Source organism: Chionomys nivalis, chromosome 3 (genome assembly GCF_950005125.1).
Source record: "Chionomys nivalis chromosome 3, mChiNiv1.1, whole genome shotgun sequence".
Taxonomy (NCBI): Eukaryota; Metazoa; Chordata; class Mammalia; order Rodentia; family Cricetidae; genus Chionomys; species Chionomys nivalis.
Window position 1 is genome coordinate 87928072 of NC_080088.1, and position 13723 is coordinate 87941794.

The following is a 13723-nucleotide window of genomic DNA, read 5'->3' on the forward strand; positions in this document are numbered from 1 at the left end:
AAAAATAGGGAATGCTTCACGAATTTGTGTGTCATCCTTGCCCAGAGGCCATGCTAATATCTGTGTGGTTCCAATTTTAGGATATGTGCTGCCAAAGCAAGAACTGTATTTTCCTTTTATAATCAATTCAGAGACCTCTGTCAAATGAGTTTCTAACTCTTTACTCAGTTTATGTGGTAAAAAGATTTATTCGAAGATAATATGTTTCTTCTGCATTAATCTTCCATAAATAATATGCTTAGTGGGTAAAATAATCAGAATGTAATAAAACTCTGGATTCAAATGATCCAGATGTACATCTTGTAATTTTTTTTCCACCAATTTCTCTCGGCTTCAGCTGATAATTCTCTTGGAATATTTAAGTCCTGGTTCCCATCTAAGGTTTTGAACAAATTACTCAGCTCATCATTTTCACCCCAATAGTGAGCCAGATATTAAATAGTAAATTTCTACTAGCAATCTTCAAAAGTCATTAAGAGTCTACAATTGATCTCTCTTTGTTTGCACCTTTGAGGGTCTGATTTTTTGTCAACCTTTTCTATATCTTAAATAATTAATAGAATCTCCTTTTCATATCTTTTAAGGAGTAATTTGTAATCTCAAACAAGGCAAAATATTCTTTACATCTACAAACAATCTTTCTAAAATATCTATGCTTGAATCAGTTAGTTAGATGTCATCCATATAATGGGAACTATAGATTGACGGAATTGCTTTTGCATCATTTCCAAAGGCTGCAGTACGAAATATTGGCACAGGGTGTGGCTATTTAACCTTCTCTGTTGGAGAATCTTCCATTGGTATCTCATAGCAAGCTGAAAACTATTATAAGGAGGTACTATGAAGGCAAATTTTTCTCTGTCTTTTTCTCATAAAGGTATAGTAAAAAATAATCTTTTAAATCAATAGCTATACAAGTCCATCCTTTCCAAAAGATGCTCAATCATACTACAAAAGCATTTGTTCAACTATGTTCATAGCAGCATTATTTGTAATAGCCAGAACCTGAAAACAACCTAGATGCCCCTCAATGAAAGAATGGATAAAGAAAGTGTGGAATATGTACACATTAGAGTACTATTCTAATGCATAATTTTGTTATATTAAAAAAGTGTGGAGGTGGTGATGTGGAATAAGGGAAAAGACTAGTGCTTCCATGCCACATCCATAGCTGTCCCGCCTGTGTGACAAAATGCCTCTCAGGTGGTGGCCGTCTCAAAATGAGGGGCTTTTGCTTCCCGGAGCTTGGCCCCCGGCAGTTCCCTGGCAGTCTGCTCGAGTTGAGGTGCCTGATCAGCCTCAACGATCTTGTTCACTTTGTTCTTGGCGATGGTTTCTTGCATTGACTCTGCTTCTGTTCTATTTTTCTCTTGACAAAAACTTAGTCTGTTCAAGGAACCAGAAAAACCTTTCCAACAGCTCCTTGAATACGGAGGAACTGATGCGTCAGTTCCCTCCCTTGATTCAGGCCATTAATGTTATGATTAAGACTCTGGCTCACTCTCTGGGGGAATTTACAGATACCCTAGAACAGAAAGAGCTCATGATAGGAGATTTGGTAGAAGATGGGTAAATTATGAAGGAAAATGTATGGAATGGCATGAGTTACCATTTATGGAGAGGCTAGCCAGAATGAGAAACCCCTGGTGCATTTTAGATAGGAAAGAAAGGCAGGCTATTCTTGATAACATGAAGTCAGTCATTCAATATTGAAACAAACCCTGAGGATGGAATCCTGAAGAATGGTGTTTGGGTTACCTTGGTTACCTTGAGGGCAGATATGATTTAGGGCCATGAGAAAGCACAGTTAGTTAGTGGTGTGAGACGAATTTCAAAGAAAGGCTCTGCCCACCTGGCCCTGACCACAAGATTTGTTAAGAATAATTAATTGTCTGTAATCATTTTCTATGGAAACTTTTATGTCTGCCAACTTCCTTCTGTAATCTCTTAAAAGTGATGCTTGAATTTTAGTAAAGTTGCAGCAGATTCAAATCTCATTAGAGTTGTGTCTGTCTGTCATTCGCCGAATCCTGGGTTCTCCTAAGCCTTCACCCCTGTTCTCCCTCGGTCTTCAATCTCCAAGAGAGTCAGTCCACGGCACTTCCACACTTAGGGACTTGATCTGTCCCTGGGAATCACATGGTGAAAGTCAAGAAATAACTCCTCAACATTGTCTTCTGACCTCCACATGCACCATGGCATGACTCTCCAATAAACAAGTCAATGTAGTTTAAAGAAAATATAACAAGTGATTGGAGTTTTCTGACTTTCTATGGTGGATTATTTCTGTTTGCTAATTACCAAGAGAGCCCTTGTCTCAGTTAATGGTCTAGAACTTTAACTTAAGAACCCAGTTTATGCTGGGTAAATGACTTTCTGGATACACTCATTTACCCTGCCCCTGGCTGCATTGGTATTAGTTGAGTTCAAGCAAATAGGGAGGTAGAGCAAATGTTTATTTTCTTCAGTGATTTTCAAACTTTGCCTCCTGATTATTCTGGCATGACACAATGGACTTGTGAAATGAAGACAAGCTTTGACTGAAAAGTCAACTGAGAGACTTTCTGTTAAAATGATGAATCAGTTTTGAAAAGTTTCTGGGTGGGAGAGATCCAGAGAAACAAGCTGGATGTGTTAACGTTAAAAGTGTCAAATAGTGTATTTGAGTCCAACTTTTTTTAAAGAATTATTTATTTAATGTGTCTTGTGATTTGCCAGCGTGTATATCTGTATGAGGGTGTCAGATCCCCTGGAACTGGGGTAATAGACAGTTGTGAGCTGCCATGAGGGTTCTGGAAATTGAATCTGGGTCCTTTGGAAGAGCAGCCAATGCTCTTAATTGTTGAGCCATCTCTCCAGCCCCTCAACAAATATTTTACAATAAGCCCAGTTAAAATAGATTATAAATTTGTTATTACAATATCCAAGTAAAGCTCCTTTCTGCAAAGAGCCATGTTTCACCACCCACCCAAAAGGCACAGAACCAGAATGATTCCATAATATCACCTTGGTTTCAGGAGGGCAGATGGCTCAGAGGGAATAGAGGAGGCACACAATAACATGGAGACAGGATAATCTTATAACCACAGCTTTAAATTATAAAAACTTCCTTTAATCAAGGCTTGTAACATGGAAGAGATTTATCAGATAAAATGGAGGGTTTCCAAAATACTGAAATATAAATCTATAAGTCACCATAAATGCAACACCCAATAGTAAAAACCACAGCAGCAAATTCCCACTGTTCTGTAACAGCCATGATCTGATTTCACATGCTTTTGAGAGCTGGCTAATATGGCCTGCTGGATACAGCACACACTAGGGCTTTGAAGTCACATTCATCTGACAGGGTTGTGGCATTGGTGGCTCAACTCAAGAAGCAAAGCAGGTCCCAGCACTTCAAACAGTGTATTGAACAAACATCCTTTAAATATCAAAGTGAGAAATAAGAAAGCAACATAATCACACCATCCGAAAGATGGTAGGAAGCAAGGACAGCTGTGTAAAGCTTGTGACTGAAAGGTGGCTTGCCAGCTTCATTTTTTTCGCTTCTTGGGTAGTGGCCACCAAAACAATAAGATGTGGGGTTCTGGTCATGGATCATATAATGAACCCATCCCTGACTCTGCTGAACACCAAGATTTCTCCATTCAGATTCAGACATCAAATGGGTTTTAGGGACCAGCTTGACTATTCCCTTGGGCAACATAACATACCTGGTACTCGAACACCTCATCTTCTTATTTGTCTGAATAGTAAATTTGTTTGTGAAACATGACTGTTCTGCTCAGGGATGCTCAGACCCTTTCTGCTGGCATCCAGACAACCCGCAGCAGCTCCAAGTCCAACTTTTTGACATTGTTTGACAACATAGTCATCTAAAAAATTCATGCCTTCAAACCAAAAAATGAGTTACAAGAAATTGTATTTTTCCCCAAACCCCAAACTTCAAAGTTTTGAATAAGTTTATGATTGGGGGACTGAATTCAGAGTTACTCTGGCTGTGTGTGGCTTGTGGTCTATGAGCTAGTACACCTGAAAGTGATCATCCCTAAACTGGTGTACACAGGAGCAACAATAAGTTGGCTTAGCAGGAAGAAGTCATGAAGTCATGAAAGTGAGAGGGTGAGGGGTAATGGGAAGAGTTTTAGTATAATTGCTTTGAGTTCTCTCCATTTAGTTTGATGTTAGCTTGCTGTATATTACTTTTATTATGTTTATATACGGTCCTTATATCTCCAAGACCCTTATCAGAAAGGGGTGTAGGATTTTGGCAAAGGCTTTTCGGCATCTAGTGATATGATCACAAGTTCTTTTTCTTTCAGCTTATTTACATGGTGGATTATATTGACAGATTTTTACATGTTGAACCATCCCTGCATCTGAGATGAGGCCAACTTAATTATGGTAGGTGGATTTAATGTGTCCTTGGATTTGGTTTGCCATTATTATATTGAGTATTTTTGCATGTTCATGAGGGTGATTGGTCTGTAATTCTCTTTCCTTGTTAAGTCTTTATGTGCTTTTGGTATCAGGGTAACTGTAGCTTCATATAAAGAGTTTGGCAATGTTCCTTCTATTTTTATTGTGTGGAACACATTGAGGAGTATAATAAGTATTAGCTCTTCTTGGAAGTTTTGGTAGAATTCTGCGCTGCAATCATCTGGCCCTGGTTTTTTTGCTTGCTTGTTTGTTTTTGGTTGGGAGACTTTTGATGACTGCTTCTATTTCCTTAGAGGTTATAGGTCTATTTAAGTTGTTTATCTGGTCTCGATTTAGTTGTGGTATGTAGTAACTCATCAGAAAATTGTCCATTTCTTTCATATTGTTCAATTTTGTAGAATATATGCTTTCAAAGTATGACCTAATGATTCTTTGCATTTCCTCAGTGTCTGTTGTTATTTCTTTATTTTCTGATTTTGTTCATTTGGATATTCTCTCTCTGCCTTCTGGTTAGTTTGGATAAGGGCTTGCCTATCTTGTTGATTTTCTCAAAGAACCAACTCTTTGCTTCACTGATTCTATGTATTGCTTCCTTTGTTTCTATTTTACTTATTTCAGTCCTCAATTTGATTATTTTTTGTCATCTACTCTGCTTGCATAAATCTGTTTCTTTTTGTTTTAAAGCTTTCGGGTGTGCTGTTAAGTCACTAACGTGAGATTTCTCCAGATTCTTTATGTAGGCACTTAATGCTATGAATTTTCCTCTTAATGTCACTTTAATTGTATCCCAGAGGTTTGGATATGTTGTGCACTCTTTCTTGTTGAATTCTAGGAAGTCTTTAATTTCTTTTATAATTTCTTCCTTGACACCAGGGTGATTCAGTTGAGCATTGTTTATTTTCCATGAGTTTGTAGACTTTCTGCAGTTAGTGTTGTTGAATCTGAACGTTAAGCCATAGTGATCCGATGAGATACAGGTGGGTATTCCAATTTTTTTATATCTGTTGATGTTTGCTTGTGACCATGTGTGTGGTCAGTTTTAAGGAAGGTTCCATAAGGTGCTGAGAAGAAGATGTATTCTTTTGTGTTTGAATGAAATGTTCCATAGATGTCTATTAAATCTGTTTGAGTCATGATATTTATTCTCTTATTTCTCTGTAAAGTTGGTATCTGACAGACCTGTCCATTGATGAGAGTGGGGTGTTGACGTCTCTTACTGTTTGTGTGTGAGATTTGATGTCCAATTTAGGCTTTAGTAATGCTTCTTTTACATATCTGGGTGCTTTTGTATTTAGGGCATAGATGTTTAGAGTTGAGAATTCATCTTTGTGAATTTTTCCTGTGATGAGCATAAAGTGTCCTACTCTATCATTTTGATTGATTTTAGTTTAAAGTCTATTTCATGAGATACTAGCATAGATACACCAAATTGTTTCTTAGGTCCATTTGACTGGAAAATCTTTTCCCAACTCTTTACTCCGAGGTAATGTCTGCCTTTGAGTTTGGGGTATGTTTCTTGTATGCAGCAGAAAGATGGATCCTGTTTGAAAATAAAATAATGGGCTAGAGGGATGGTCCTTCTGTTAAAGACTAGGCTCAAAATAAAATTTTATTTTTACTTTATGTCCATTGATGTTTTGGCTGCATGTGTATGTCTGTGTGAGAGTGTCAGAAGCCCTGGAACTGGAGTTATAGACCAGTGTGAACTGCCGTGTGGGTGCTAAAAATTAAACCTGGGTCCTCTGAAAGAGCTACCAGTATTCTTAACTGCTGAGCCATCTCTCTACCCCAACATTTTATTTTTGAACATCTATTTTTAGTACTTTTATTTTGTATATGTGCATGTGTTTGTGTGTATTCACATGAGTGCTGATGACTATGGGGCCCAAAGGTATTGGATACCACTGAAGTTGTAGTTACAGTTGGTTGAGTGTTATCCAGTGTGGGTGATAGGAACCAAACTCAGGTCCTCTGCAAGAACAATGTGTGCTCTTAATCATGGTCCATCTCTCCCTTTCCTTTCAGTATTTTAAATATGAAAAATCACAAAAATGGTAAGCAACTCCCACATATACACATCTAGACTTAAAAATTTCATTTGTTGGGGCTGGAGAGAAATCATTAAAAAAAATCACCTTTCTCTATTATGATTTTTTAAGGTCTAGACACCTTGAACAAACAACTAAAACATTTGGCCATTACTCTACATACAGTGAGAAACAACTTTTCATTCTCATGCTTATCTAATGCTTTCCCTAGATACAATGACTACCAGATTTCCAATATATCTCTCCCTTTTGTTTGAGCTTTTTAATTATGTTGAAGATTATGCAGTCACACAGTCAAGATAGAATTTTCTCTATCATGTTTTCTCACAATCTTATGTAGCTAAATCAGAGTACATTTTTTACTAGTCATCTTTTTTATTATTTTTTGATTTTTGTTGAGTGCTACATTTTTCTCTGTTCTCTTCCTTGCCTCTCCCATCCCTTTCAACCCTCCCCCAAGATCCTCATGCACCAAATTTACTCAGGAGATCTTGTCATTTCCTACTTCTCATGTAGATTAGATCTATGTATTAATTCTCTGGCATAGTGATTTGTGGGCTGGTTTTATTTGTTTTATGTTGAAAAACCACTTATGAGTGAGTACATGTGATAATTGTCTTTCTGTGTCTGAGTTACTTCACTCAAAATGATGATTTCTAACTCCATCCATTTGCCTGCAAAATTCAAGATGTTGTTGTTGTTTTCTGACATGTAGTACTCCATTGTGTAAATGTACCACATTTTCCTTATCCATTCTTTGGTCAAGGGGCATTTCAGGTGTTTCCAGGTTCTGGCTATGACAAACAATGCTCTTGTGAACATAGTTGAGTACATGTCCTTGTGGCACGATTGAGCATCCTGTGGATATATACCCAAAAGTGGTATTACTAGATCTTGAGGAAGGATTAAAGCCTTATATCGCCATGCCTGACCCGGTGGCTCTCTTGGTGCTGGTCTTGTTCATACGTCATCTTACTGTATATCCCCACAGATGAATCCAAGCCCAGGGCAAGTGAAGACTCAATTTGGACAAACAGAAGAGGTTCAGGTTCTAAAGAGAACCACAAGATAAGACTATAGTACCGGAACTTGATATAGGCTGGGAAGAAACCCTGGAAAAGTCACTGTGGGCAACAAGCACCATAACCACTTGTTTCCTTGGGCTTCCTGTACAGTTGAATGCAAAGTAGATGTAATTTAGGTGAGGTTACTATAGGCTATAATGCCAGAACATGAGAGGCTGAGGAAGAGAACCACAAGTTTGAGAGCAGCCTTGACTACAGAGTGAGTCTTCTGCTATTCTGGGCTATCATTCTGGCTTCCTTTCCATTATTGTGATAAAGCAATCTGAACAAAAGCAACTTCGGGAAGAAACAATTTTTATTTATGCTTATAGGCTACTGACCATCACTGAAGAAAGTCAGGGCAGGAACTCAAGCAGGAACTTTAGGAGAAGCCATAGAGGAATGTTGCTAGCTGGAGGGCTCAGACTCAAACTTAGTTTTCTCATTTGTCTGGGGAATGATGCTTCCCAAAACTGGTTGAACTCTATTACATTAATTAAAATGACAATCTCCCAAGATGTACCCATAGGCCAGTATGATCTGGACAATATCTTTACTGAGAGTGCTTCCTCATTTGACTCTAGGCTGTGCCAAATTGAAACTTATAAAGCTGTGGTAGCTTCAGTGTAATTGGCCCCCATAATCCCAAAGGGAGAGGTATTAGGAGATGTGGCCTTGTTGGAGTAGGTGGGATCTTGTTGGAGGAAGTCTGTCACTGTAGAGGTGGGATTTGAAGTCTCAAATATGCTCAAGCCACACCCACTGAGACAGATCCTTTCTTGGTGTCTACAAGTCAAGAGGTAGAAATCTTAGCTCCATTTCCAGCACCATGACTGCCTGAACACCACCATGTTGCACCATGATGATAAGGGACTAAATCTCTGAAAATAGAAGCCACCACAATTACATGATTTTCCTTTCTAAGAGTTGCCATGCTCATGATGTCTCTGCACAGCAATAGAAACCCCAATTTAGACAACTATGTTATTGCATAATTTTGTTGTATTAAAAAGTGTGGAGGGACAAAAGGGATTGTGGGAGAAAGGCTTCTTCCTTTCTTCTGGCGGCAGCCATCAGGTGAGCCAAGATGGGTGCGTACAAGTACATCCAGGAGCTGTGGCAGAAGAAGCAGTCAGATGTGATGCGCTTCCTGCTGAGAGTCCGCTGCTGGCAGTAGCGCCAACTGTCCGCGCTGCACCGGGCTCCCTGCCCCACCCAGCCCGACAAAGCGCAGAGGCTGGGCTACAAGGCCAAGCAAGGTTAAGTCATATACAGGATTAGCGTCCGCCATGGTGGCCGCAAACGCCGGGTGCCCAAAGGTGCGACCTACGGCAAGCCTGTCCATCATGGTGTGAACCAGCTAAAGTTTGCCCGAAGCCTTCAGTCTGTTGCTGAGGAGAGAGCTGGACTCCACTGTGGGGCTCTGAGAGTCCTGAATTCTTACTGGGTTGGTGAAGATTCCACATACAAATTTTTTGAGGTTATCCTCATCGATCCATTCCATAAAGCTATCAGAAGAAACCCTGACACCCAATGGATCACCAAACCGGTCCACAAGCACAGAGAGATGCGTGGGCTGACATCTGCAGGCCGCAAGAGCCGTGGCCTTGGAAAGGGCCACAAGTTCCACCACACTATTGGTGGCTCTCGCCGTGCAGCCTGGAGAAGGCGCAACACTCTGCAGCTCCACCGTTACCGCTAATACACGTAATGTTTGTACAATTCATACTCAATAAACAATGGAGGACCGTCAAAAAAAAATAAAAGTGTGGAGGTGGTGATGTGGCTCAGTGGTAAAGACAATTGCTTCCAAACATAGAGACTTGATCTGTCCCTAGGGATCACATGCTGTCAAGAAATAACTCCTTAACATTACCTCCTGACCTCCACATGCACCATGGCATGACTCTCCAATAAACAAGTGAATGTAGTTTAAAGAAAATATAACAAGTGATTGGAGTTTTCTGACTTTCTATGGTGGATTATTTCTATTTGCTAATTACCAAGAGAACCCTTGTCCTAGTTAATAGTCTAGAGCTTTAACTTAAGAACTCAATTCATCCTGGGCAAATGACCTTCTGGATACACTCATTTCCCCTGCCCCTGGCTGCCTTGATATTAGTTGAGTTCAAGCAGAGTAGGGAGATAGAACAAATGTTTATTTTCGTTAATGATTTTTAAACTTTGCCTCCTGGAAACTCTGGCATGACACAGTGGACTTGCGAAATGAAGCCAAACTTTGACAGCAAAAAGCCAACTGAGAGACTTTCTGTTAAAATGATGGGTTGGTTTTGAAAGTTGCTGGTGGGAGAGGTCCAGAGAAAAAAGCTGGATATACTAATGGTGAAAGTGTCAAATAGTGCATTTGAGTTCAGCTTTTTGACATTGTATGACAACATTGTCATCTACAAAAGTCATGCCTTCAAACCAAAAATTGAGTTACAAGAAATTGTATTATTCCTCAAACCCCAAACTTACAATGCCTCGAATAAGTTTATGAATTTGGGGGCTGAATTCAGTGTTACTCTTGGCTGTGTGTGGCTTGTGGGTTGTGAGTTGACACTCCTGACAGTGATCATCCCTAAACTGATGTACACATGAGCAACACTAAGTGGACTTAGTGTGATTAAGTCATGAAGTTGAGAGGGGATGGGGTAATTGGAGGACTTGGAGGGAGGAGAGAGTAAGATGAAATTGATCTCAATTCAATACTCATGTGTAAAACTCACAAGAAAATAGAAAAAGAATGTTTTCTTTATATTTTTTTTAGATTTATTTATGTATGTATGTATTTATGTATACAGTATTCTGCCTGCATATATGCTTGCAGGCCAGAAGAGGGCACCAGATCTCATCACAGATGGTTGTGAGCCACCATGTGGTTGCTGGGAATTGAACTCAGGACCTTTGAAAGAGCAGGGAGTGCTCTTAACCACTGAGCCATCTCTCCAGACCCTTTCTTTATATTTTTAAAGGATACTTTGTTAGATTAATGAGATATAACAGTTTAATTGTAAACACACATACTTGTTCACTATTAGATTTATTTACAGAACTGCTGGGAAGACATAACTTTTTATTATTTAATGAATCATTATTAGTGTTTGAATGTGAGAGAGATACAGTGTGTGTGAGTGAGTGTGTGTATTGAGTGAGCATATGTTCTGTGCACTGGGTGTGCCTGCATGCATGAGAATGTATCCATGACTATGAATGTGTGAGACTGTGTGTATCTGTGTGTGTGTTTATGTGTGTGTGTGTGTGTGTGCAGTACCTGCAGAGGTAGTTCAGTTCCCACTGGAACTTATGTTAAGGCAGATGTGAGCCACATGACATGGGTGCTGAGATCCCAATTCCGGTCGTCTGTATCGTCAGCAAGAGCTCTATGTGCTGAGCCATCTCTCCAGCTCCCTCAATTCTTTACAAACATATTTACCTCATACTTACTTATTTATGTGTGAGTGCATATGTGTGTGGGCTGTTGAGACCAGAAGACAGCCTGAAGGAATACACTCCCTCATACCATCCAATGGGTGCTGGGAATTGAACTCACATTGTTTGGTTTGGTGACATGTGACTTTACCCCTTGAGCTATTGTGCCAGACTGTAACATTGCCTTTCAATGTTAATATGACAGCTTATATTAACACTGTTTTCTTTGCTAAGCATACTTGAGCTTGGGTGGAGTCCAGCTTATCACAGAGTGTCATCTTGAACCCTTGTTACTGGGTTTGTTTTGTTGTTATTATTATGCTTAGGATTTTTGATGAGTGGGGGGGTTGCCCTGATTCTCACATGAAAGACATGCACATTTCCCTTTGGTATCCTCTTTTTTGTAGGTTTGATTTGGAGCAAGTTCTAATATTGCTGAGCATGGTGTGCTCCTTATGAAGTCTCAGGGGTTGAAGTGATATTATGGAATTGTTTGGCTTTTATCATATATACAAAATATATTTTTTATCATATATATATATATACATATATATAGTCACCTTGTATAAGCTCCCTAGCTGTAGGTCTCTAACAAGGGGATTAAATGTGTGTGGGTGTCTCACGTTCATGGATATTTGTGCACCACACACATACCTGGAGGCACACATACATATCTGGAGGCCAATAGGTGACCAAAAACTCCAGAACTGGAGTTACATACCATTGTAAGCCAGCTGTGGGAGTTCAGAATTGAACCTGGGCCCATCTTCAAGAGCAGCCAGTGCTCTTAACCACTGAGCCATGGCATCAGTCCCAGCATGGGGACTAGAACAGCATGCTTATGTCAGGGACTTGTCATGAGGACCACAGAGAGAGTGTGAAGGAACTTACAAGCTGTGAGGTGCTGTGCACATGTCAGTGACAAGAGTCTCTGAGGAGGATTGGAAATTAACCGTTCATGTGGATTTCCTTGAGGGTTTTCTTTGGTATAAAATCTAAAGAAGGGCTTATCTTTTTGGCTAAAGGACAGCATGGAATTCCTGCCTTCCCTTCCTCCTGCCCTCACTGTGGGCTTGCTGGAGGTCCTTATCTTGTCCCTGATTAGAGGGCAGAGCTCCGAGTATTCCATTCCCATTGGGAAGGCCTGGGATGAGCTGCTGTTTCCCCCACTAATCCTATATGTCATTGGGCAGGGCTGAGTCTGTGAAAGATGAAGACCCTGACATCTAGGGCACAACCCACCTAAGTCTCAAGGATATTGAGAAAGAGAAAACAGTAACATTGTAAGAGTCAGAGGACCAGGAAGTCTACTATAAGATGGTGTCTCCTAGCTTACACAGTATGGCCGGCGACATTAGCTAACGCTCGCTCAACTCTCTCCAACGGGAAAGCAGCAGACTACAAGAGACTGAACTGTATCTGCCTCTATTTCCAACAGACTCACATTCAACTTTTGCTCACAAAAATAGCTGGGAAAATTTTATTAGTCCTTTAAAAAAAAAGTTAATATAAAATTATAGCAAAAAAAAAAAGGAACCTGAACTTTAGTAACACAGCTGGAACAATCCACAGCGGCGGCGGGAGCAGCGGGAGAAGAGATTTAATTTAGTTGATTTTCTGCGGTTGTTGGTTGTTCGCTAGTCTCACGGTGATGAAAGCTGCACATTTTTTCCAAGGGACCAAGAAACTGCTGGAGGTCTGGTTCTCCAGGCAGCAGTCCGACGCCAGACAGGGATCTGGGAATCTTCGCACTCTCCCAAGATCTGAGTGGGATGTCCTTTTGAAGGATGTGCAGTGCTCAATCATAAGTGTGACAAAGACTGACAAGCAGGAAGCTTATGTACTCAGTGAGAGTTGCATGTTCGTCTCCAAGAGACGTTTCATTCTGAAGACATGTGGTAGCACCCTCTTACTGAAAGCACTGGTGCCCCTGTTGAAGCTTGCTAGGGATTACAGTGGGTTTGACTCAATTCAAAGCTTCCTTTATTCTCATAAGAATTTCATGAAGCCTTCTCACCAAGGATACCCACACCGGAATTTCCAGGAAGAAATCGAGTTTCTTAATGCGATTTTCCCAAATGGAGCAGCATGTTGTATGGGACGTATGAATTCTGACTGTTGGTACTTGTATACTTTGGATTTCCCAGAGAGCCGAGTAATCAGTCAGCCAGATCAAACCCTGGAAATTCTGATGAGTGAGCTTGACCCAGCAGTTATGGACCAGTTCTACATGAAAGATGGTGTTACTGCAAAGGATGTCACTCGTGAGAGTGGAATTCGTGACCTGATACCAGGTTCTGTCATTGATGCCACACTGTTCAATCCTTGTGGCTACTCGGTGAATGGAATGAAATCGCATGGAACATATTGGACTATTCACATCACTCCAGAACCAGAACTCTCTTATGTTAGCTTTGAAACAAACTTAAGCCAGACCTCCTATGATGACCTGGTCAGGAAGGTTGTGGAAGTCTTCAAGCCGGGAAAATTTGTGACCACCTTGTTTGTTAATCAGAGTTCTAAAAGTCGCACAGTGCCTTCTTCACCCCAGAAGATTGAAGGTTTTAAACGTCTTGATTGCCAGAGTGCTATGTTCAATGATTACAGTTTTGTTTTTACCAGTTTTGCTAAGAAGCAGCAACAACAGCACAGTTGATTAAGAAAAGTGAAGAAGAAAAAAACGCAAAAAGAGAAGACACACAGGAGGTGGTGGCTGCTTTCTAGATTTTGATACTG

The 13723-nt window shown here is 40.2% G+C and overlaps 1 protein-coding gene and 3 pseudogenes across 3 annotated transcripts; 2 read left to right on the forward strand and 2 right to left on the reverse strand.

Annotated features, from left to right (window-relative positions):
• LOC130872354 (U6 spliceosomal RNA) lies at positions 1-100 on the reverse strand (annotated as a pseudogene).
• A 3436-nt stretch (positions 101-3536) lies between these two features.
• Positions 3537-3776, reverse strand: LOC130870860 (cyclin-dependent kinases regulatory subunit 1-like; annotated as a pseudogene).
• A 4866-nt stretch (positions 3777-8642) lies between these two features.
• On the forward strand, positions 8643-9278 carry LOC130870857 (60S ribosomal protein L15-like; annotated as a pseudogene).
• Positions 9279-12638: 3360 nt separating this feature from the next.
• On the forward strand, positions 12639-13643 carry LOC130870854 (S-adenosylmethionine decarboxylase proenzyme 1-like). 3 transcript variants are annotated; one of them, XM_057763760.1, is made up of 2 exons: positions 12639-12754; positions 12842-13643. In XM_057763760.1, the coding sequence occupies exons 1-2, from the start codon at positions 12639-12641 to the stop codon at positions 13641-13643; spliced, it is 918 nt and encodes a 305-aa protein (XP_057619743.1). The 3 variants fall into 3 exon arrangements, with proteins under 3 accessions (XP_057619743.1, XP_057619744.1, XP_057619742.1); XM_057763761.1 differs by having other exon boundaries at positions 12639-12747; positions 13108-13643; XM_057763759.1 differs by having other exon boundaries at positions 12639-13643.
• The last annotated feature ends 80 nt before the right edge of the window (positions 13644-13723 follow it).

What these genes read in the sequence shown, in the direction of transcription:
- LOC130870854 (XM_057763759.1), top strand. Translation starts at nt 12,639, where the DNA reads ATGAAAGCTGCACATTTTTTCCAAGGGACCAAGAAACTGCTGGAGGTC.